The 26,355-nt window shown below is 37.2% G+C and overlaps 1 protein-coding gene across 10 annotated transcripts in view; it reads right to left on the reverse strand.

The window, feature by feature from the left end:
* TFCP2 (transcription factor CP2) overlaps nucleotides 1-26,355 on the reverse strand; it is a 49,105-nt gene that overhangs the window by 5,087 nt on the left and 17,663 nt on the right. For all 10 annotated transcript variants that reach the window (XR_011540441.1, XR_011540443.1, XR_011540442.1 and 7 more), the window contains 10 exons: nucleotides 12,593-12,744; nucleotides 11,987-12,063; nucleotides 10,842-10,947; nucleotides 7,741-7,847; nucleotides 6,526-6,678; nucleotides 5,327-5,437; nucleotides 4,896-4,984; nucleotides 2,975-3,023; nucleotides 2,502-2,595; nucleotides 1,533-1,623 (listed from right to left, as the gene is read on the reverse strand). Coding sequence is in view for 6 of the 10 variants with exons in the window: in XM_008512344.2 (XP_008510566.1) it covers nucleotides 1,533-1,623; nucleotides 2,502-2,595; nucleotides 2,975-3,023; nucleotides 4,896-4,984; nucleotides 5,327-5,437; nucleotides 6,526-6,678; nucleotides 7,741-7,847; nucleotides 10,842-10,947; nucleotides 11,987-12,063; nucleotides 12,593-12,744 (1,029 nt within the window). In the remaining 4 variants the exon portion in view is untranslated. The remainder of the gene's footprint in view (nucleotides 1-1,532; nucleotides 1,624-2,501; nucleotides 2,596-2,974; nucleotides 3,024-4,895; nucleotides 4,985-5,326; nucleotides 5,438-6,525; nucleotides 6,679-7,740; nucleotides 7,848-10,841; nucleotides 10,948-11,986; nucleotides 12,064-12,592; nucleotides 12,745-26,355) is intronic.

Raw genomic sequence — 26,355 nt, forward strand, 5'->3', positions numbered from 1 at the left:
AAGGCCAATCTTAAAAAAAAAAAATTGTATAATGAATGAAATTACTGTATTAAAAAAAAATTCTATAGAGCAGGAGTTGAAAACTGGCAGCCCATGGGCCAGTCAGCTCATTTGCTATGTTTTATTAGCTCCCCATTGGTGTGTGTGTGTTTTCCTAAACTGAATTAGTTCCAACAGAAGGTATCAGATAAACCTCTGAATTTTTGGCTTTTCTTGAAAAATCAGACCTGGCAATCCAAGGCCTTTATTTTTACAAGAAAACAGTCAGCTGTTCTCCTCATATGGTGCATGCATTCCTCAGTACACCCCGGATCTGTCATTCATTGACATGTGTCCTCTGTAGTCATTTGAGTCTGTGACCTTTGATGTAAAGGTTAGAAATGTTCACAATATGTGAGCCACTGTTTTATGGGTCAGGTTTAAGATACACCTTTTACTGAAAAGCACCAATATGGTAAACCAGAGAATCTTCTTGCCCTCATTACCTTTTCCTAAGCAGCCTGAGCCTTTTTTCTGTACTGACTTCTTAGACAACGGTGTTCAATTACCTCTTCATCAGATCATCTTATTCCTTCCTATTTCTAAATGCTCTTCAGATCATACATGAAAAAATGAAAGATCCATTTTATTTCCCCAAGCCATCAACTCCTGAATTTCACCTCTTTATTTAAAATTTTCCAAGATTACAGCCAACCAGTAGATACAGTATCTCTTGTCATGCACCCAAACACAAATACTTCACTATCTGTTCCACTATTTAGTCACTGATGTGGTTCTGAGGTATTAACCTAACCTGTATGTTTTGTTCCAGTAACATTACTACTACCTATCTGAAATTGTAAATCCCAAATAGGGACTACAAATTACTCTGTATGACAAGCAATATTTGTAAGCAGACACTTAAGTAATTCCTATCCAAACTTGAGAATGACCTCTTCTCCAGTTAAACTCACTCAGGGACTTTGTACCTGTTGTTCCTTCTGCCTAGAATGCTCTTCCTTCACATGACCCCATAGCTTCCATCCTTCTCATAACTCAGTTTAAATATCCCCTCCTCAGAGAGGTCTTTCCTGACCATATTCTGGGTACTCTATAGGCCACAACCTTGTTTTTATTTATTTGTTTGTTTTGTTTTCCTTCAAAGTACTTATCACTATCCAAAACACTTATTGTTTATACCTTTACCTCTCTCCCCATTAGAAAGTAAACTCCATGACAATAGATACCTTGTCCGTTTTGCTCACCAATGTATCCCAAGAGCCTGCAACAGTACCTAGCTCATAATAGAGACAATGAATATTTACTGAAAGGAAAAACTACCTGGAAATGGAAAATGGGATATCATGGAGAATTCCTTGGATCAAGTGTAGGAAAAGATATTTTTCATCTTTGTTTATTTGGTGCACAGCTGGCATTCAAAAAGAATGTTTTGACAAGATGTACTGAGCTGTGCAAAGAGCACTGTGAAGAGTCTCTGAATCCAAATCCATTTGAAACCCAACCTCACTGATATTTTAACACTAATTACATACCGGCCTTTCAATGCATTAAAAAGTCTGATTCCATCGGCAGGGCCACAGATTTGGATCACATCATCTCTAGTTAGTTTCAGTAAATCTGCCCCTGGAGTAAATATAAGAAAATGAGTGATAAAGGCAAAGATTCTCTTTGTTAGTGACTATTAAAACGGGCTCTATTACAAGGACAACTCATTACTAGTATGTTACAGTCCATAATCTTTTGCATGGTGTATAAGCTCTCCACGACCTGGCCCCTACTTCGTCTCTGACCTCAACTCCCACCCAATTAACTTCTCCACATGTACTGTCATCATACTGATGATGTCTAATGAGCAAGTTGTTCCCGCCTGAAATATCCTTCCACTGTCTGACCAAAAGACTCCTCCTCATCCTCCAAGACATACCTCATGCATCATGCATGTTCCCTAACCCCAGACCGTCCCACAAACGCCTCACTTTCTACACACTTCTCTACTGCATCACAACTAATTGTTTCCCTTTTTTCAGGGTTTTATTTTGATTTGATTTGGTTTATTTTTTGATACTAGATGATGAATGATCAGAAAGTATCCCTTATCCATTTGTGTATTCTACCACAACTGGTACACAGAAGGTGCTAAATAAAAGTAGAAGATGGAAATAAAATACAAACAGTGATATCAAGGGGAAAATTTCCAACTACCTGCGTATGCCCCTTGATAAAATACTGTATGGGATATACATTTTAAAAAGTATTGCATATAATAAGTATTTTAAAATTAAAGTGAGTTTTAACTAAGAAGTCTTTCTTTTTAAGTATTTCACAGCACAGATGCAGTAGCTAGTGAGAAAGTCTAAAGGGCTCTATGAAATTCATTTAATCAGAAAAATGCACTAAGATCTCTCACACACACGCACAAAACCTCACAGAGATGCCAGGAGGCCCTAGAATATAAAGGAATGTTTTGTGCTTGGGAAAACAAAAGGACAAGCAAATTTAACCTGAGAAGTTTGTAAAAAGCCTTGTGAATGTAGAAAAACGGTTTCGATGCAACCACTGCTGAGCTTCCTGAGGTGTGGTTGTTGGTAAGAGGTTCTGAAAGAGAGAAAGCATTTTTTTGGTAACTAAATAGACCCATCTGCTACATCATTAGGTAACACACAGCCAAACACACCCACATGCAGCAGACCTCCTTTGCTTGGAAGTTGTTTATATCACATCAGTCTTCTTTCTCTAACCATACAAGATGCCCGTGGAATTCCATCCTTATCGTCCCCACTAGACTGTAAGCTCCTTAAATGCAAGGGTCCGGCATTACTGGTTTCCTATCTCCAGTCCCTAGTACAGTATCTGGTTCATTATAAAATTCAATAAATACTTGTTTAATGAATGCATGAATACTCCCTAAAAGTTGATACAGTCATCCAAGTATTATTAGACTTTGCAAATAACTGACATTTAACTTCAGACTTACATCTGTGACTGGAGGGGGCGGCTCTGGCTGGTGATTTGGTGACCCATTTCTAAAGAAACATTTAAAATGCAAGGGTGAGTACATGACATATACTAGGGTTCATCATCTCATTCTTCATCCTCATGACTCTTATGCTAGAGTTAAAAGAATCTGTGCTCTCTCTCAAAACATGCTTACTCTTAGACCCAATACTTCTATTATCTGTTAATTGAACCTAAAGACTTTAAAGGGGGTGGGGGGGGACGGACTATGTCATTTGCAACATTTCCCCCTGCTCCGAGATAGCTGGTTTTATTTTGCATAGGCCCTTATTATATCGAATTTAAAGCTATTTGAGGGGAAAAATTTGGTTCTCAGATATTAGGTTCAGTGACTCTGAAAATCAGACACTTAGGGGTGTTTATTTGCTTGCCTATGCAACATTTTTTATTATTAGAGAAATTGAAAACAAAATCATTTTAATAAGTTGGAATTGATCAGATATATTATGGCGTAAAGAACATTTAACATAAGAAATTTATTAGAATGTAAACTAAAAATATCAGAATATAAAAGTAATCAATGTATTACTACTATATTAAATATATAAATATACATACAAACTTATACAGGAAAAAATATTAGAAGAAAATTATGCAATGCAATGTGATCACACACTTTTATAATGAAAAACACAATTATTTTTAAAGCAGCTTCAGAAATTAGCGCTGTCTAATTTGTGATCCAAAGGCCGTCTCCACATGCCTGGTTTTTCCTTCTACTTCCTTTTGCTCTATAGATTGTCCCTCTTCCCCAACGCTTACTGTTTTTATGGGAGAAAAATTTGAACCTAATAATGAAGTAATGACAAAGAGAAGAGAAAAAATTTAAAACCACAACTCTTAAATCCTGTATCTTATTTAAAATTGCCTATAAGTAGACTGCATAATCCGATATGAATGGTAAGTGATTTTTCTTCAAAAAAGATCTTTTTCTTCTTCTATTTCTTTTTTTGACTTAGCTGCAGAATTCAACTTCAGTATTCAAATGCAGTAATTAACTTATCTTGGGGCCTAGTTATCCATTCCTTCTACAACTTCTACCTATTTCTATTCTTAATAGTTACATTTTGAATATTTAAGCTACCTTAATTAAGTACTTTTAGAAGTAGGCTGAACATGAGCCTACATAAATTCAAAAACAAACATTACAACCAAACAATGTACTCACACATTTAGTAGCTTAACTATTTCAAATTTCAATATGGCCTATTTAGAATACGTGTTAAATGCTACAGCTATAAGACAACTTATTTTAATTTGAGTAGGCATCTGTACCAACTTTCAATTATCTCTGATGGTAAAAACCAATAACGTAGGATTAAATGCATCCCATAGATAATTCCAAAACTTCATTTTAGCTATCACCTTCAACGTTCTTTCCCCAATTATCAAAGATTCATAATAATTAGGTGTTAGGATCATTCTTTTTTTTTTTTTTTTGAGAAGATTAGCCCTGAGCTAACTACTGCCAGTCCTAGGATCAGTCTTAATAAGTAACAAAACAGATTTTAGTGTTTGTACAACTATGTTTCAATTCCCAATGACCATTCTCTGGTGAAAGTACAATCAGGAAGCGAAATAACCACAAGATGAGTAGTAATAGGGAGAAGTGAAAAGCCTAGAAAAATCAGACCTTTAGTCATTAAAAACTGATCATAAAAGCTATTTTCTAATGGGAGGGAAAAAGAAGAAGAGGAGAAAGGGCTATATAAAACTCTTTCAGTTCTTTTGAAGAGAATCCAAACCTCAGTTAACATATAAATCCATCAAAGACTGACCAAATAGAAGTACTGTTGATTTGGAAAGATCTTGTTTATGGAACAATAACAAAAGAACACATATTTAGGACAACACAAGCCAATTTCATTTTCCAGACTTACCCTTCCCCAAGAGAAAAACTGCTATGGGAACTGTTGAAGCCAGGTGATGGGGAGTTATTGACATATGTGATCTCGGGCCACGGAGAACACTAAAAACAAAGGACAACTTAGATAACTCAAAAGTGCATTTGACCCTAGCGTGCCACCAAAACATTGTTATTGAATAGCACATCTTAATTAGTAAATCTTAATTCTTCAGAGGCCCCCACAGGTAACAGAGAATATACTCAAGACAAGTAAGTTCTGACCAGGCTAGAAGTGATGGTTTTATTTTTTGTTTCAATTGAGATATAATTGACATTTAACATTGTATGTAACATTATGTGTACAACATAATGATCTGATATATGTACACATTGCAAAATGACTGGATTTTTCATTTAAAAGTAAAAAGCACTCACTGAAATTGTCACCAAAAGAAATCCTTTTACCTCTGTGAGTATAGTTGTCTCATAGGAAGGTTGATATTTCTCCTTTTCATGAGGTGTTCGCTTCTCCATTTTCTCCCTATCTGTTTTTTGCTTTCTGTCTGCACCTTTGGGCTGAAATTAGAAATACTTTGTTTTAAACTCAAGTACTGACCCTTTCACCCAACGATATTACTTATGAAAACATAAAGAGTCACTGGGGCCAGCCCAGTGGCACAGCGGTTAAGTGCACACGTTCCGCTTCGGCGGCCCGGGGTTCACTGGTTTGGATCCCGGTGCGGACATGGTACCACTTGGGCCGTGGCAGGCATCCCACATATAAAGTAGAGGAAGACAGGCATGGATGTTAGCTCAAGGCCAGTCTTCCTCAGAAAAAAAGAGGAGGATGGGCAGCAGCTAGCTTAGGGCTAATCTTCCTCAAAAAAAACCTTAAAAGAGTCACATGTGAAGCAAAGATGTATGTATAATGATAAAAAGACAAGAGCATCATTGCATCTAAGTCTGAAAATAGGAAATTTAAATGTTTGATGGAGTTGAAAAAGAATAAGATCTATAGCTACTGAAAAGATCTCTAAAGCTCATAGTTAATTGAAAAAAGCAAGCCTCAAAACAATTCATGAATAATTCCTATTTATGTTTCAAAGAAAAGAAAATATGTTTCTCCCCCTACGAACAAGTATATACAAAAGCACAGAAGGGGACGAGTAAATCATGGCGGTGGTTACCTCTGGGGAGAGGCTGGGGATTTGGGTATGAGTGGTAGGTAATGGGGGCTTCAGTGTGGCGCTCTGACTACTGCTGGATTCATGAATCTTTTGCAATGAGAACACATTTAACCATGTGATAAAAATAAAGACCAAAATAAGGAATGAAGATCAAGTACGAATGTAACCAAAAATGTCAACTTCTCATAATTTTGGTGAGCTTTTACAAGAACTTATAACTTCAACAGGTTTTAAGAACTTTCAATGAAAATCTATGCTTTTGCTTCTAACTCCCTTTTTCAAGTTCCCCTTCTCCCATGCCCATCCCTGTTTAAATTTCTTCACCAGGCAGCTCAGTAATTATTTCAATGACTCTACTTAGATTGAGTTTTCATAGTTTTTGAAAAAAGACAAGTTGACTTTCTGACTTGGTGAATAATGTTAAAATTGAAAGAAGAGGGAAAAAGTTCCAAGGACCAGCACGATGCCCAGGAATACCTTGAAGACTTTGATCTGGCAGCTGGCAGAGTGTAAGTGCTCAGTATATTCCCCGTTCTCGTTCTCCTTGAAGGTATCAATTTGTACTCGGAATGGCACTCCCTTTTCTCCGCCATGTTTCCTCATAGTGAACTCTGTGCTGATACAGTGCACCTGAAAAGAGCACAGCATCCAGGTTTCAGCACTGCTAGATGGCCAACCAGGCAGCAGCATTTTCGAGCAACTACTAACAGCCAAACCTTTAAAAAGCATTAAGAACACCGACGAAAAAACTTTTACTCTCTTTTTGATCTTGAACAATTTACACTCTAATGGAGGAAATGAGGAAAACTTAAATGATTTACAAATGTAAACAAAGTAAATGTATAGATCTAATGCTAACAAAAGCTACTGTGAGGAACTAAATTCATTTACTGCTTCAGAGAATATAGAGTTAACATAAAAAGAGAAATGATTTCTGTCTTCTGGCTTTTAAGGTAGATTTTAGAAAGCGGAAGTACCATCCATGCTGGAAAAATAGTAAATATTAAAGTTCACAGACACTGGGGGGAAAAAGGGTTTGCTCAGCTACTGCATAAAGTCTAAGACCTTGGTGACTCAACGGCGGAACCTTGATCAACTACACACTAGTTTAGGTATGTTATTAACTTCTAAGCCTCAAGGACTATTCCTACTCCACAAGATTATTGTTGAAAGTCTTAAGTAAAATCACATATACATTATACAAAGCATGTATAAAATCATGTTTACTTAACACAGTGACTATCTCATGGGAAGTACTCAACAAACTATTAGTTACCATTATGACAAACAGGAATTTTCAAGGAATCTACCCAAAGAAAACAATCAGATATGCAAACCAAAATTTAAGGATAAAGATGATCAAAATAACTTTATGGATAATAGTGAAAAATTAGGACAATCTAAATGCTAAATAATTGTCAGGCAAATTACAGCACATTCAAAGAAATTAAAAATATTCAAAATATTGTGCAGCCACGAGCAAGCATTTTTGAGAGAAACAATAAATTGGAGAAATTAGACGAGCAATTCAGAAACTCCTCATTGCTCTCAGACACACGCTAAGGAGTCTGCACTTGATAGTCAGGCCAGAACCCTCTAAAGATTTCAAATTCAACATATTTTATCCTTTAAGAAATAAATTGGTAGTAAGAGATGCTCTTCATAACTGGACCCCCATCTGCAAGGCCTTACCTGAATAAACACAGATGTCCTCTTTGCAGGGTCCCACAGGAACTCCACTGTATTTAGTTGGGTTGGATTAGCCCTAGGATCGATTATACCCACAGACATTGGGATATCTGAGAAACAAATTGTAATCAATGAACAGTTCTGAGTGTTCCTGGGTTCAAACGAGAAAGCACTGATTCTTATTGTTGGTCCCTAGTTACCACGATTTTTGTGTATCATACCGTAAACCTCTTTTTGCCAATAAAAAGTGTTTGTTTAGAGCAAAAATTGACCTAGGTACTTTCCTTTTGAGTTTTCTTTTTTCCACTTAAAAAAATTTTTTAAATAAGACAATTTAAAAGCAGTTTCTGTTTTAATTTGCCAAACTTCTACTTAAAGATAGATCTAGTCTACACTTAGTCTAGCTCTAGCGTCATGAAAATTGTAATTTGTAATCTGCTTCACTAACAGTTTTAAGATGAATGTTACTGCTGGATGTACACTAAGAGCATGCTATAGAAGGATAAAGCAGAGTGTCCAAATAAAGGCAAAAAGCATTGGATCACAATAGAAGTGGGAAAAATTTAACATAAAGATTGATGCTGATTTATGAAGTTATCAAATAATCCCATAACAGAGTGATAAATCTTACACTCAAGAGGGAAGAAACAATGAATGGGCTTTAGTAGAACTTGGCTTTCTATTCCACAAGTCATATACTCAAATATCATTCTCTGACTTCTATTAATATTCAAACTGGGGAGGTAAGGCCAGGCTGATATTTATTACCATAACTGTGCTATAACTATACCACTATTTTAGTATCAATCATTCAAACAAGAAAGCATTAAGTGGGTCCCACTCCACAGTGTTAGCTGTTTGGGTTCATCTTAAAGTCACTTTATCAAAAGGATGTCAGAATAACTGTATGAGAACCAGTGTTTTCTCAAGTAAAACTAGTAGTACTTAGATTTGTTTAACAACTCTGTTTACCAACAGCAGATAATAACCAATAAGAGATCAAAGACTCTCTGATGAGATGAGATGCAAAGATTAAAATTACCTTCATGAAGAGAGACTGCAAGTGTGTTTGTAAGGGCCTTCCCTTATGCCCTACGATTTAAGAAAAACAAATCCTATTCTGTGTACCAAAGTAGTAGGGAAAAATCTGAACCGCAAAGCAAGAGACACAGATTCTAATCCCACCATCTCTCACTTTGGGTAAAACAAACCAATAATCTGGCTCTCAGGTATTAGTAAAATAAAAGAATTTGCAGCATTTGGGGAAAAAACCTGGCCCCTTTTACATACTACTCAAAACAAAATATCAGATCCTGACTAGCTAAAACAACCTAGAAAATAACAAAGTTGGAGGTCTCATACTTTCTGATATCAAAATTTACTACAAAGTTACAGTTATCAAAACTGCAGTTAAAGATGGACTTAAAGACAAATGTATGAATAGACAGAATAGAGAACTCAGAAATAAACCCTCATATATATGATCAAATAATTTTCGACAAGGGTGCCAAGAGCATTCAATGGGGAAAGAACAGTCTTTTCAACAAATGGTGTTGGGAAAACTGGATGTCCACAAGTAAGGAATGAAGCTGGACCCTTACTTTACACCATAGACAAAAATTAACTCAAAAATGGATCAAAGACCTAAACGTAAGACCTAAAGAAAATATACCAAGAAAAGCTTCATGACATTGGATTTTGCAATGATTTCTTAGACATGACATCAAAAGCACAAGGAATAAAAAAAAAATGAACTGGACTACATCAAAATTTAAAACTTTTGTGCATCGAAAGACACTACCAACACTATCAAAAAGACAACCCACACAAAATGGGAGATAATATTACAAATCATATATCTGATATGGGGTTAATATCCAGAATCTATAAAGAACTCTTACAACTCAACAACAACAAAAAACAAACAGATTCAAAACTGGGCAAAGGACTTGAATACACCTTTCTCCAAAGAAGATATACAAATGGCCAATAAGCAATGAGAAGAGGCCCAACATCACTAATCATCAGAGGCATGTAAATCAAAACCACAGTGAGATACCACTTCACATCCATTAGGATGGCTACTAGCAAAAAAAAAAAAAAAAGAAAAGAAGCGTTGGCAAGGAGGCCGAGTAATTGGAACCCTTGTGCACTTCTGATGGAAATGTAAAATGTACAGCCACTGTGGAAAACAGTAAGGTGCTTCCTCAAAAAATTAAAAATAGAATTACCATATGATCTAGCAATTGCACTCCTGGGTATACACCCAAAAGAACTGAAAATAGACTCAAATAAATATTTGTACACTTACGTTTATAGCAGCATTATTCACAACAGCCAAAAGGTGGCATCAATCCAAGTGTCCACTGAGGGATGAACGGATAAACAAAATGTGGTGTGTGTGTGTGTGTGTGTGTATAATGTACATATAAAATAAATATATATTTTTATATATAAGATGGAATACATATAATGGAATATCATTCAGCCTTAAAGAAGAAGGAAATCCTGACACATTACTACATGGATGAAGCTTGAGGATTATGCCAAGTAAAATAAGCCAATCCAAAAAGACAAATACTGTATGATTTCACTTATATGAGGTACCTAGACTAGTCAAATTTATACAGGAAAAAAGGAGAATGGTGATTACCAGGGGCCGGGAAGAGGAGGGAATGGGGAATTATTGTTTAATGGGAACAGTGTTTCAGTTTTCAAGATGAAGAAAGTGCTGGAGATGGATAGCGGTGATGATGATGACAACAATGTGAATGTATTTAATGCCACTGAACCATATATTTAAAAATGGTTAAAATGCCAAATTTTATGTTATGCATATTTTACAACTAAATTAAAAGAACAAACAAAAAAATCACCCTGAAGTAATAGGGGCAATTGTTATGGAACTGAAGTGCCTACACTTCCAACTTCAATTTTGTTATCATCATACAGGTAATTTTTTATGCTTAGTCAATAACCACTTTCAGCTTCATGCTAATTGAGCCCTTCAAGCATTGTGAATCAAGGTAAATATCAAGCACAGAAAACTAACTCTTAGTCCATAGTTACAGGCATTTCCTGGGCAACAGATTCTCTTAACACACCTATGTCAAGAATTCTGTCTCCAGGTCGGTTCCACCTCCAGCCCTCCAGCTGCTGATGTTCAGTGTACTGTAGCCGTCTGTCATGGAACACTACACGGAATATACTCTAAAAGCAAGCCACAAAATCAAATGATAACAAGAGCCCTTAAAAGTCAGTGCTGACAAAGGAAAACTAGCAGGGGTCACCTCCAATTGTTTTCTAGAATTATTATAATAATTATAACGTAACACTACATATACCTGTAATTATAAACCTATATAAATATAAAGTAAATAGAAATAAATGTAACTATAATATTAAAATAAATTATAATAATTCTAAAATTATTTTTCTTAAGACCTGTTCACTCTAAAACCCATACCATACCAAGCTCTACTTCAGGATAAATTTTGGAAGTGCTCAGACATAATCTTTATAGTTTACTGATACCTTATTTGAAACTTGGTTTACACATCAGTCCTAATGGTAGCTAGGCATAAAGGACTCCTATCGGAAGCATTACTACATACCTCTACCACTACCATGAATGCCCAGCTCAGTTCTTCAGATGTTTAGGAAAAACTCACCAAGTTCCCTGCTTGCTAACCCACCACACAACCTGTAAACACTGAGGGGAGGTTTAGGGACTGTTTTCATCAACTTCCCTTTTGTTACTTTTACTCTGTGGAGCCGCCTATGAATATCCCTCTGACCACTTTTCACAGCTGCTGGCCAAACTCCTCTGTCCCAATTGTGCTGTGAAGTCTTAAAATCATTAATGTCAGTCTAAACTAAGAAAAGTGTTATTCATCGACAGTAGCTTCTGTTTTCATTGCTTCTAGACCAAGAATCCAAAGAGACACTGGAGCTTCTCTAAAGATCTCAAGGAGGTTATTTTATTCTACCCAAAAAGAACTTCACTGAGCCAGGAGACTACCCGGACATGAAGTGACAAGCCTTCTGTTTCTGCAGCTCTGAAAAATCCATGTGGAAAGGGCAGCACACTACAACCCCAAAGAAATAACCTATGAATTTACCACTCTGCCAGCAGATTGTGGCCAGTAAGAGATACCACCAAGCCCTTTATGGAAGCAAAGGAATATTATCTAAAAAGGGCCAGTACAGAGATACTGTGCAGAAGAATGATTTATTCATTTTCTTTTACCTTCACCAATTTGCCATTAATTTCTGGAAGTTCTCCAAGTTTCCTATTGTCTAGCATTCGGATTTCATAAGACTGCCCTAGAAGAAAAAGTAATCACATATTACTTCTATCACCAATTAACTTTGCAAGATTCAGAAAGAATAAAATTCAGTTGGTTGAATATTCAAGAGTATAATATTATTAGTATTAGTAACAACAACTAATTTCATACATTTATATCATTTAATTGATACAGTTCTCTAAGGTATTATCCATCCGATTTTAACTGAAACTTAAAGAATGTAAGTAACTTGTCTAACACCACACAACTGGCAAACAATAGAGCTGGGTAGGGTAATACTTCTCAGACAGTAACCGACGTCCATTGACCCATGTCCAAAGAACACGGATTAGAAAGAGGGAGAGGGGAACTAACAATGGGCAGACAGACAAAAGAGGCCAGTAACACATATCAAATATGACATTAAACTCAAATCTCTGAAGTAAAGGTTTGACTTCGACAGGTCACACTAGAAAGATGTACTTTTTACATATAAGTGTACCTAATAAAATATCATGGATCCAGCAGGTCTGCAATAATACTAACAAATTAAGGATGCGTCTAACCTTGATTGAGATATGTCAGGGTTTCATCATGGAGTTTCACTGCTGGAGAGGTGGCAGCGCAAAGCACATATTGGAAAGGTAAGATTTTATTCTCATTATCAGGAGGCAAACTTGACTCTTCTTGCTTGAAAATGGGCAATGCAAGGACATCACTGAAATAAAAGAAACAAATGACTTATGTTAACATCTGACAATGGTGCAAGAGGAGACATTGTTGAAACAATTTAACAGCAATTTGCTTTGGAAAATCATAAATGTTACTAACTTTGGTGGAGTTTCATCTGAACCATTCAGTTCAGATTACCTGCTGTGATATCCCCCTGACCACAATAATGTGGGCAATAACAGATATTTACTGCTAAAAACACCTAAGTGCCCAAAGAGAACGTTTCTAGGAACCGTAGACTGGGGTTCCTACAAGGGCTCTGAAAACCGTATGCAGAGTTCCAAAATGTCAATTTAAGACATTCAGTAATGTAGTCTGAGAAAAGCAGACTCAGAAAGGCACCACCCACAGTATCTTTATAACCACATCAGCTGATCTAAGGACTAAAACAAGAGTCAAAATTCCTAGAAGCTACATGAAAAGAACAAATCAAAGACAAGAATATATTTCAAGGTCATCATACATTCTGGGCAATACAACTAATATTGAGATATTCCTACCAGCTACCTCCTCCAAGAAAAGCTTCTTATATCTGTATCAGTGTATCTAAACTTGCAAACCAAAGATACACATCCAATGAGTTTGAGTATGTTACTCATTCTGAAGTGCTAGTGGAAGAGTACAGTAGCCCCCCAACCCTTATCCATGGTTTCACTTTCTGTGGTTTCAGTTACCCAGCGTAAACTGCAGTCCAAAAATATTACATGGAAAATTCCAGAAATAATTCATAAGTTTTCAATTGTGCACCATTCTGAGAAGCATGATGAAATCTTGCACTGTTCCGCTCCATCCCACCCGGGAGGTGAATCATCTTTTTGTCTAGCATATGCACACTTTATAGCTACTCATCCTTTAATCATGTGGTAGCGGTCTAGGTTATCAGATTGACTATCATGGAATTGCAGTGCTTGGGTTCAAGTAACCCTTATTTTAATTAATAATCCCCAAAGCGCAGGAGTAGTGATGCTGGCAATTCAGCTATGCGAAAGAGAAGCTGTTGTTAATCTCTTATGGTGTCTGATTTATAAATTAAACTTTATCACAGATATGTACATCAGATAAAAACATAGCATATATCGTGTTCAGTACCATCTGCAGTTTCAGGCATCCACTGGGGGTCGTGGAACACATCCCCCACGGATAAGAGGGGACTACTGTACTGCACCAGGTTAGAAGTCCCGGATTTCAGTCCCTAAAACTGAAGGCAAATCTTATGCAAGCTCTCTTGATTCTTTGTCCCCTTCATCTATAAAATGGGAACCATATTCGCTGTCAAGAGTAAATAAATATATGAGAAAATATTTTGGAAACCATATGGGCTAAAACAGATGTAAAGGATTACCAACAATTTTCCCTCGTAAACTCTAGCCATGGATTAGTGGGGACAAATATCCTGGGCCCTGGAGATGTACGGTCATGATCAGCATTCATCCCAGACAAAACTAAAGAGATCTTAAGAGATGTACCAAATTAAAGAGTATTTCCAATTATCTCAAGACATGCCACAAAATTCTCAAAATAAAATGTATTTTAATTTACTTTAAAGAGTATGTACATGCACTCACTAGAACAGCTAAAATTAAAAAGAATGACAACCCGAATGTTGGCAAGGACGTGGAGCAACCAGAACTCTCATACTTTGCCAGAAGGAATGTAAAATGATACAACCACTTTAGAAAAAGGGTTGGCAGTTTCTTATGAAAGTAATTATGCATCTGCCCTTTGATCCAGCAACTCCACTCATAGGTATTTATCCAAGAGAAATGAAAATGTAAGTTCACTCAAAGACATGTACATGAATGTTCATAGCATAAAAGCAAAAACTGGAAAGAGTCCAAACATTCATAAGTAAGAGAAGAGATGCACAAACTGTGGTAGATTTCATACCACGGAAAACTACTCGGCAAAACAAAGAAATGCAACAACGTGGATGAATCTCACAGACATAATACTGAACAAAAGAAGCTAGACAAAAAGAACATATAATTCCACTTATATGATGTTCTAAAACTGGCAAAACTAAGGAGAAGAGCAGTTTCCTGGCAGGGTAGGGATTGACTTGGAAGGTATACAAGTGAACTTTCTAGGGAGATAAAAACATTCTGCATTATGTTAGATGTGTGGGTTACATGGTCATAACTGTACATCTGAAATTTGTGCATTTCAATATACATAAACTTTACCTTAACAAAAAAGAAATTATTGAGTGGAGGATGAAAAATGGTATAAATGATAAGCGAGTAGCAGCATATTATAAATTTTAAAGCTGGGGGATGGGTACAAGGCAGTTCATTACACTATTCTGTTTATATATGTTTGAAATTTTCTATAATAAAAAGTTTTTTAAAAATAGAAAAAACATGTATAGGTCACAAAGTACTTCCAGGTACAAAAGAAAGGCAACACATAGATAAAATAAACAACTGAGATACCCCCAAAAAATTAGAGGTTAGGGATCTAGAGATTCTCGTCAACATTCCCCACACTCAAAATGAAATACACTCAAACCTTACCTATAATTTAAAAATTATAATTATAATATAAAACAAAGAGACCAAAATCAATTTTACTTTCCATAGATGAAAGGCAATTATTAATACGCACCTATATCCCTCAGCAGGATCCAAACATTCTCCCCAACCTTAGATTATAGGGTCATTACATTCAGGCAAAAACAACTGTTGAGAGAAAAATCACTGCACTTGTGTGTATCTTAGAGACAACATTATAAATTCTTATTGGAAAACAAAATGAGCAGCAAATGTTCTGATTATTGACCTAATAATCCACATAGGAGTAATAAAAAATTAATGGCACGAATGCTAAAAAATAGGAAAGTGGGGGTCAGAGGAATAAAAGAAAGCAATTTCTTTCTGCTAATGTCTATATGTTACTAGTTGAATCCAGGTAGCCAAGATGCAAACTGGTTTCTATGAAACACAGGTTTCTTGAGCTAAAAAGTACTTCAAAGGCCAGAAAAACAAAGGGGGCTTTCCCCTTCCTTTGCCTGGAGGTGTCGTGTGCTTCGTTCATATGGGGTGGCGTTAAGAGTGGAAAAGGGGAGGCATCCTTCTTTCTGTCCATATTAATTTGTCAGGGGAGACACACTATTGTTCCCTTGAGATTATATGAAACTGTAGAAACATGGGTTTTTCTAGAGAAGTACTCTGTTTCAGCGCTTCCACTTCTCAAAATCAGGAAGCTACTGCCTCTCCCACAGCAAACAGTTTAGAAAATAAAGCAGAACACTACAAAACTTAAGAAACATGATGTTAGTCTTTGGGTGACTTTGCTGCCATATCATTCTCAAATACATCACATCTGATGATGTCTTGTAAGATCAGTGAAGATTACCAGGAATCAAGGCAAATCGGATTTTGCGACATGGCAACAGCTCAACCTTTACGAACGCAGGGTTGTTTTTTTCTTCTCAAATGTCAGTGCCTACCAAGGTTAATATATAGCAACAGTCCCTAGTCTTCTCAATATAACGTGGCATTACACCGAACCCCTCATGACTAAGCAAAGGACTGTCATTTGAGGCTGGAATTCTAAAATTGATTCTAAAAGTCATCCCTAAAATTAACTCAAAACATTACAGCTAAACCAAACACACAAAACTATATTTTCTCATCTGAGATTTTAAGTCTAAAAACCGCAAAAATATTTGAATTACTCATGTTCTTGCAACATTGCACTTCTTTTACTCTGCTGTGGGAGCAAGAGTACCATTCAGACGCACATTCCTAGAGGTGGAGGCTAAAGGTCACTGGTAAATACAGTTCCAGGCCCCCTGCTTATACCGAAACAATAACAAACAAAGTCAGCAAGAAACAATTTTGCAGATACAGAAGTCTGCTCCTTCTCAGAGGTAAATTGAGTATAGATTAGGAAAACCCACTCTGGCGGACTCTAAGTAGTTGCTACCAATGTATAATTTAGCATTTTATTATATTCTCTGACTGCTTCATGTATGTAATTCATTCCAATGAAACATAAGCCATTTGAAGAAATAACTTCTCTTTTATGTGCTTAGTAAATATTCGTTGGTATAATTTATATTTTTGTTTGTTTGCATTCTCCAGAATACTCAACCCTAATACGCTGTGATCATTTTGGAATTCTCAACATCTCATAGTATCTCTGATTAAATATAAGGATATAGAAATCTTACCTGTTAAAAAGATAAACCGAGTACATGTTAAAACTGCGCACTGCTAGGTGGAAATCCACACCTGAGAGTGGAAGCATAGCAGAAAGCATCAGAGTGGAAGTAACAGAGGAACAGAAGCAATATCAGGAGTGATCTTTCCTGTATGTAACTGGGATTCCCGAAGAGCTGCTTTCATGGTCCCCTAAGGCGTAAATTACTCTTTTGAGATAAGGCAGCCTCTGAATGGTTTCTATGAATTTCCAACTACTGTTTAGCCTTCTCCTTTAGGCCTACCAGCTGTTGAATGCTCTCCTCTGGAGAGACCCTGGAGCATAGAGAGGGAGAGGTTTGATGAGCTCTCCCTGGAGTAAGAGAGGCAAGCAGACAGGTGTCCACAGAACCTAAGGAAATTAGAAACTAACTTGAGACAGTATGATGTCACGAATTTGTAACTTCCCTATTTATAATCCTCATTTAGACTCTATGATGATGAAAATAAAACATTTGCAACAAAACATGCCAATATCCCTATGTTAATTATAACATAAAAGGGCAAGAACTGAAGAGACTATACCCTACTTTGAGGTCAACTTCAAAGGGAAAAAGTATCAGTAAATAACTGGTCATAACAACTTTAAAAAGGAGAGGAAAGTAGACTAATTTCCTTGGATTTGTGGGAAGGACAGAAGGGCAGATCAGGGAGGAAACCTGGCAAGGAGAGATGGCCCGACAAGTTCTAACAGAAGCCAGTGAGATGTCCTAACTAGTGAGTAATGGCACACTTAGCTTACTTTGTTGGTAGGAGCCCTCTGTCACAAAGTGATAAAAGATTTCTGTTACCTGAACATCTAGTGAAAAATCTCATTCAACTAAAAAGCAGCATATATAATAAAAAATTTGCCTTGCTAATTATTCTCTCACCCAGAAGGCAGAAGAAATGAGTGGAATTACAATTCTGAACCAAATTTGACCAAGAAGAAACTGAACAAAACAGAGGGAGTGGTGGGAGTCTCAAAAGAAAGCAAGCAAGCCAGACAGACAGGAAGAAGAACAGGGAACACAGCCAGACGTGACTCCTGGGCTCTTAGAGAGCAGGCTTCAAAGAGTGAAGAAGATTTAGACCCATGCTCTAAGATGCTAAAATGGAACACAGGATTGAGGTTCTCAAAAATGAAATTCTGCCAATCTCACATTATCTGAGACAGAAGGAAAAATGAGGGGAAGTATCTAGAGAGACTAGATGGAAAGTTTGCCAATCAACTCAGAATTAGAAGGACATGCACAAGATAAATATATATAAAAGGAAAGAAACTATTAAAAAAAAAAGTGGCAATGGGGCTGGCCCAGTGGTATAGTGGTTAAGTTCACACAGTCTACTTTGGTGGCCCAGGGTTCGCTGGTTGGGATCCTGGGTGCAGACCTATGCACCGCTCATCAAGCCATACCGAGGCAGGCATGCCACATATAAAAAATAGAAGATGGGCACAGATGTTAGCTCAGGGCCAATCTTCCTCAGCAAAAAGAGGAGGATTGGTGGCAGATGGTAGCTGAGGGCTAATCTACCTCAAAAAGAAAAAAATTAAAAAAAAAAAGTGGCATCAATACCGTAAATAAGAAGCAAGCTTGAGCTGAAGCCCAGAATGTGCTGCGACTTGCAAAAAAGGTAAGGAAGGCGCAGGGCCACTCTTTGATGTAAATGCCACATTACTAATTAATACAAAGCAGAGACAGAAGAAAATCTCAATTTCTTTTTCCTCTATCTTTTCTGTAAAGAAAAACCATCTTGAAAGCAGAAAGAAAAGATCAAATATGGGAAAAGTAGATTAATGACCAAGATAAATAAGGGGACTATCAAAAAGTACCTGGATGAAATTATACGCCAGGAGAATTAAAGAATGAGCAGACGAAACACAAGTGACCCTCTGTAAATCAGACAATCTCATGATTCTGATAACGCCAAATATCACATCAGCTTTTTAGGTCTGTAGCAGCAATTGTCAAAATGAGGAGAGAGTATATTCTCCATACCTTACATCAGAGGGATCTGACATGAAGTCTAGGCAAGACTGTAGAACAGCTTAGTAAAAGAATAATTTATGAGTACTTAGGCAGACCATGAGGGATCACGAGGAGCCATAACTAAACTAATTCATTTTCCTTTTTTCATGTGGTTTGACCAGGGAATGCTGTAAGCATAAATATTTCTGGATTTCAGCAATACATAAAACAAAGTCTCTCTTGATATCCCTGTTCAAGGTGAAAAGTATGAACTTTGTAATAGTTAAATGGCTTTACAGATAACTACACAACCATATCTAACGAGTGCAGATAAGTGTACAAGAAGGTTTAGTGTTATGCTGCAGGACCCCGGAGAAACTTGTTCTCTGCAACATCTTTTTTTTAATGACTTCGATGAGGACACTGAAGAGAATGATGATGAAATATGCAAATGATAGGAATCTGGGATGGGAAAGCAAATATCCTATATGATAGAATCTTTTTTTGGGGGTGGGGGTGAGGAAGATTGGCCTTGAGCTAATATCCATGCCAATCTTCCTCTACTTTATATGAGGCACACACCAGAGCATGGCTTGACGAGTGGTATATAGGTCTGTGCCCAGGTTCTGAACCCATGAACCCCAGGCCACCAAAATGGAGTGTGCTAACTTAACTACTGTGTCACTGTGCCAGCCCCTAGAAGCAACTTTTAAAGTAACTCTAATTGGCTGGAACAGGAGGCTAAATCTAACAGAACAAGACTTAATAAAGATAAATACAAAGTCATGCACTTAGAACTAAAAACAACAACAAAATGGCCCAACATATGCGAGAAAGACTAGGGTTTAAAAAAAAATCTATTTCAACAGTATGGAGATTCCTCAAAAAACTAAAAATAGAACTACCATACGATCCAGCCATCCCACTACTGGGTATTTATCCAAAGAGCCTGAAGTCAGCAATCCCAAAAGTCCTGTGCACCCCAATGTTTATTGCAGCACTGTTTACAATAGCCAAGACGTGGAAGCAACCTAAGTGCCCAACAACAGACGAATGGATAAAGAAGATGTGGTACATATATACAATGGAATACTACTCAGCTGCAAAACAGAACAAAATCATTCCATTTGCAATAACATGGATGGACCTTGAGAGAATTATGTTAAGTGAAATAAGCCAGCGAGAGAAAGATAATCTGTGTATGACTCCACTCACATGAGGAATTTAAAACTATGGACCAAGAACAGTTTAGTGGATACCAGGGGAAAGGTGGGGTGGGGGGTGGGCACAAAGGGTGAAGTGGTGCACCTACAACATGACTGACAAACATTAATGTACAATTGAAATTTCACAAGATTGTAACCTATCAATAACTCAATAAAAAAAAAAATCTATTTCAATGAGACAAACAGTGTGATACGGCTGCCCAAAATGCTGACATCTGGTTTCATTAAAAACAAAGTCTGATGAGGGAAATGACATTCTTCTCTATGCAAATCAGACTACATTTGAGTATAGTACTGTGCTTAGTTCTGAGTGAAGAAATCTAAAAAGAGGACTTTAAAAATGTAAGGAAAGAGATAAGAAGAAGTGAGGGGACCTAACATCACGTCATTTGAAGAGTAAGTGAAGAAGTCAGGACGTTTGTCTGAAACAAAGGAGTCTTATTTCTCTACTCTATAAAGAGATTAAATTATCAGTTCAGAGTTGAATGAGCTGGCCTCTTTTTTTTCTTTTATTTTCTTAAAGATTGGCCCTGAGCTAACATCTGTTGCCAATATTCCTTTTTTGTTTCTTCTCCCTAAAGCTCCCCCAGTACATAGCTGTATATTCTAGTTGTAGGTCCTTCTAATTGAGGTGGCCTCTTTAAAATACCCTCCAAATCAATTCTATGATTTCATTATTCTAAAAGGACTAAATGTTTTGAGCCTGTTCAGGTTTTAGAAGCTGCCTTGGGATAGGCCTAAGGATCTATGTATTGTTAGAAAACACCAATTGGTATATAGTGCCCTCTAGTAGACAGGAAATACCACTAGTTCACTGCTATAATAGTCCAAAGCATATTCTTCTACGGCATCTGCTATAGAGAGCAGCAGCCAAACGATAACTATAAAAGCCAGTATACTGGCTAGACCAACTGGCTTATAAACCTATCTATATATTTTTTAAAATTTTATTTCTACCTTATCTGCCATGACAAAATAAGGACTAGATATATCATAGCAAAAGCACAGATAACATCTAGGTATGCAAAACCTTCTATACACAAAATCCAAAAGACACATCATTGTAGTTTTTTCTAACACAGACAATTCCTTAAAATGATATTCTTGATTAAAGTCAAGACATAAAAAAGGTTTTCAATTCTTAGAGTCTACATCTTATCCATTTGGCCAAAGAGGATTCTAATGAACTATGCTCTCAGAATACACTTCTAAACTATGTGTGAACTGGCTAGTAAGAGGAATACAAGTTTCCTGAAATATTGATAACAATTTTTAAGAAGAAAACTTCAATGATTCATTCAAACATTTACTGAGTACCTACTAGTGTCAGACACTATTCTCAGTACTAAAAACCATATATCAATTTTTTTAAATAAAGTAATTTTCTTTTCCTTCTTTCCTCATTTTTTTTCTTTCCTTTGGTATTCCATGTTTCATCAGTAGTCAATAAATGGTACTTTCTAGTGTTTTGGGTTTTTTTGGTAAGATTGGCCCTGAGCTAACATCTGTTGCCAAGTTCCTCTTTTTGCCTGAGGAAGACTGTTGCTGAGCAAACACACGTGCCAATCTTCTCCTGTTTTATGTGGGATGCTGCCACAGTGGGGCTTGATGAGCGATACTAGGTCCATGCCCAGGATCCAAACCTGCAAACTCCTGGTTGCTGAAGCAGAGCGTGCAAACTTAACCACTACGTCACCCAACTGGCCCCTACTTTTTAGTTCTTACTAATGTTTTTAACCTAAAGTTTCATTAAGACATCATCTATTCCCCCATTCTGTACTCACTTCTCCCTAACCAACTTACAATTTACTAACTTCTTTTTCATTTATGTCTAACTTACAGCTAAATAGTTGTTAGACAGTTCCTACCTAACTGTTAACAGGGCAAATGCTGAAACAGAGCTTGGGGGAAAAAAAAGAAAAGAAAATCTAGATAATCCAAATGCAGCCTTAAGTTTCATATACCAGAAAAGTTGCATAAGATTTCATAACTAGGCTGCTAAATATCCCCTTCGTAGCTAATCTCCAAAGATGGCCTCTGATGATCCACATCTCCTGGTATTCACACTTTTATGTGGCCCTCCTTCCATCTTGAATCTGGGCTGGTAATTTGCTTTAACAAGACAAAGTGGAGGAAACAGCAGTGTGCCAGTTCTGGCCTAGGGATTAATCTTTAAGAAGGATTGTTAGCTTTTCAAAACTTTTGTGTTGGGGAACTCTGAACTGGAGAGACCACATGGAGCAGCCACAAGGACAGGAAGAAGCCCTGAGCTACACGGAAAAAGAGAGAGAGATCCAGCCATCCCAGCGTCCCAGCAAGGCCCAGCATTAGACATGCGAGTGAGCCATCTTGAATGTTCCAGCCCAGGCCCCAGAAGACTGCAGCCTCAGCAGACACTACATGAAGCAGATCTGCACAGTCAATCCATAGATTCATGAGAAGTCATAAATTGTTGTTTCAAGCCACTACATTTTGTGGGTGATTTGTTCAGTAATAAGAATAGGCCGCTGTTCCAATGTTTCTAAAGCATTCTTTACAAAACTTCACAGCAGTGGCAAATATGTACAGGAAGATATTAAATCATCCTTACTTCGAATAGCTCTGTTAAAAACAAACAAATACCTCACACACACAGAAAAAACAAAAGGGTACATTCCAAAAGTCACTATAGTATTTAAGGAAAAATAAACAAAGCACATAACCATCTGAGAAAACAGTATGACAACTCCACTCTATTTATATTACCTTTTAAAACAACAATTTAATGCTATAAAAACTACACTGCCAATTAACATACTTATTTTCACTCTCCAAGTAAAGAAACAGTAGTAAAGAATTTGAACAATATGGCCAGATCCAAAGAATAAGCAACTGGGTAAAAAAAAACACACACACAAAAATGTGTGAGAGAGAAAACAAATGTGCATAATCATAGTTTGGCCCCATGAAGGGAACGACAGGACAACCACCTCTTTCCTCCATCTTCTCACATGCTCTAGTCCTATGGCTTTCAAACATCCTTGAATACCACCCACATTGAGTCAGTCAGCTTTATATTAAGACCCAGGACACACATACACATTTGTGTGTCTACAGAACTGAAACAACTTTCACAAAATACTTATTAATTTTGGTATTTTCTATTTGACTTCATGTTTTAAAATGCTGACCGCAACCTGCGGTTTGACAAACACTGTTCTAGTCTTTCTCTTAGAACTTTGCAGTAAATTAAATCAAGTTTATTTACAGTATTCAAAAAACTAACACAACAAAAGACAAGTCTTCCACATCAGACTGTGATTCAGCTACTTAAGAAGAGGGATAGATAATGAAACAAATACACAGAGAGTAAACACAGACGGTACTCAACAGAAAAGTGATTCTTCAGCTCATCCTTATTGGGTCCCTTTTGGCTCTCTCATTGTTAAACTCATACAGCACATAACTTTCCATTGCAAAGCAACAGAGAATGCTGTTAAATCTAATAGCCAACCTATTTGGACTGAAGACTGTCTTAAAAACTGCAATCCAAATCCTGCTTTTTAAGTCAGAAAATGCTTGGAAATAAAATAGTTTTCAAGCCATCTTCCACTGTACTTGTAGACTGCATTACTAAATTAAAGTCAGGTCTGTATGGAAGCCATATAAACACTAGTGGCTCTCAACCTTGGCTGCATATTAAGAATCACCTGGGGAACTTTTAAAAATCCTTTCCAGGCCATATTCCATACCAATTAAATCAGAACTTGGGGGGAGTGGTTGGTGAGCTTAATTACTGACTGCTGTGTCTTAAGAAGCCAAGGCAATGCGTTTGATCTCTATGTCATCTAGGATGACCACGTTTCTATACCAAGACGTGATTTTACACAAGCACCCAGTGAGCCATCTTGAAACATTAGCACTAAAGGTAAGGCAGTTTGTTCAGATGTATGCATCTCTATCACCACTGCTGGGGAAAACACTCAGCTTGATATTGGATCAGTAAATCCCTTCAAAACCATTTTTTTTTTCATTTATTCAGCAAATAGTCTTTGAGCACCCACTATGTTCTGGGCCCTATTTTAGGTGGCAGGGATATAGGAATAAACAAGGAATACACAAATTATAAACAAGGTCCCCTTACAGAGCAGAGCATCATTGTCATCTAAATTTCTATGTCTGCACAGCAAGAAATCATACTAAATTATTCTACAAACACCTATCATTTTCCGATATTCCAATTCATTGTCCTTACAGTATTACTAATACTCAAGGAAGCATAAATGAGTTACTTAAGAATATATAGTGAAAATAATGTAACTTGAAAGGGCCTAGAATGTTTCTTGTAGGTGTTTTATACAACCCTGCCCTAAGTAGCTTTACTCTACTCTCCTCCAACTTCAAACCTGGAACATGGACCATGGACTATTGAGTATGACGTCAAAACACAAGTGAGCAGCAGATAAACACACCATATCTGAATTTTATGCTGATGCTGCCCTTGATAGAGATATTGGTCATCTGACAGTCTTTCTTCAGGAATGCTGTTTCTAGAACTTTTCCCCAAATCTCAATCCTGGGTTTAACGTTCTTGAATCACTTTAAGAAGTGCTTCTAGGTATTTGCTGTTGTTAGTGTCCTCGAGTCAATTCCAACTCCTAGTGGCCCTGTGCACAGCAGAGCTGAACCCTGTCCAGTCTTTCTGCACCATCCTCTCATCTTCTGGCACTGTATCAGACAGTGCTCAAAGCTTTGCTGCTATTCGTAGGGTTTTCAGGGTCAATTTTTTGGGAAGGGAGTGGTCAGGTCCTTCTTCCTAGTCTGTCTGAGTCTGGAAGCTCCACTAAAACCTGTCTACCATGGAGAACCCTGCTGGTATTTGAAATACCAATGGCATAGTTTTCAGCATCACAGCAACACACAGCCATCACAGTTTGACAAGTGACAGACCGGGGTTGTGGTTCCCTGACTGGGGAAATGAACCTGGGCCACATCAGTGAGAGCCCCAAATCTTAACTACAAGACCATCAGGGCTGCCTGCTTCCAGGTATAATCCGTTCTATTTCATCAGCACAGTTATGAGAGACCAAAGGTTTGAATAGTTGTCATTCATTATGTACATCTCAAAGTTACCAAAAAATGACACTAATTTCTTTCCCCCCCAAGTCTTTGAATGTCCCTCATTTCTACTCTGCTGAATTATTTGCCAATTACTACTTATTTACTTCTATAGGCAATGCTTCTTATTTCCCTTTAGCTTAGAAAGTCACTAAAGACTTCTGATTTCAGATCTGTCTGCAAGCCTTACTTATTTTGGAAGCTGAAAAAGTATCTGACCAATGTCAGATGCAAATTTACTTCCAGAGAGCTTGTAAGATATTAAAAGTTTAATCAAAGAAATCTGAATCAGTAAAGCCCTACCTCAGGAGATTTACCAGATATAGGCCTGCTTTCTCAGTTTTTTTCCTTCATTACAGGATTAGCTCTTACCAGGCTACAAATCTCATTAAAACACTGCTAATTGAAAACATCACCTGTGGCATCATTAGTACCAGGCTCTTTTATTAAATTTCTGAAATCACTGACTCTTCCCATTTAGGTTATGAATGGCAACCTGCGACAATATTCATGGGTTATATATTCCAGGGAATCTGACAATTTTCATACAGAAAGTAGAACTCCCATTTCAATATTCAAAGTTCTGATACCTACCATCATAGTAAGACCTAAGTGGTAAAATAAAAACAGTGTTTTGTTTTTGTTTTCTGTGACTAAGGGAAACTACATTTAGCCCCTTATGGTGCTGAGCCTCAAAGCTTCTTTTGAGACCCCAAATGTCTACTAGTTCACCCTTTTTTTTGCAGTTAAGCTTCCCTCCCTCTTCACTGGCAAGCATCACTTACCACCTTCGGAGTTCTTCCGCCTTGCCCATTCCATCGCTGCTACCAAGCCTAGCTTCAAAAGCCGGCCATCTCCCTAGCCCCCATTCCTCCCTAGAGTGAGAGACAAGCAGACATTTTTCTCTTTTTTAAGGCTTTAAGTGCTATCGACTTTTGGGAATATCCTAAAAGTACCAAAACACTAGTCCTATGAAATGGTGACAAGGCTTTAGCTCTTCTGCTCCTCCTTCGGACCACATCTTCGATGAAGGCCCTTTCTTCTAAAATGGCCAACATATTCCTTGGAGGCGTCCCAACTAGGCTTGATGAGGTAATCAAAACAGGACTGTTATTTGCTCCCT

The sequence above is a fragment of the Equus przewalskii genome, chromosome 5 (genome assembly GCF_037783145.1).
Source record: "Equus przewalskii isolate Varuska chromosome 5, EquPr2, whole genome shotgun sequence".
In the NCBI taxonomy this organism is placed as follows: domain Eukaryota; kingdom Metazoa; phylum Chordata; class Mammalia; order Perissodactyla; family Equidae; genus Equus; species Equus przewalskii.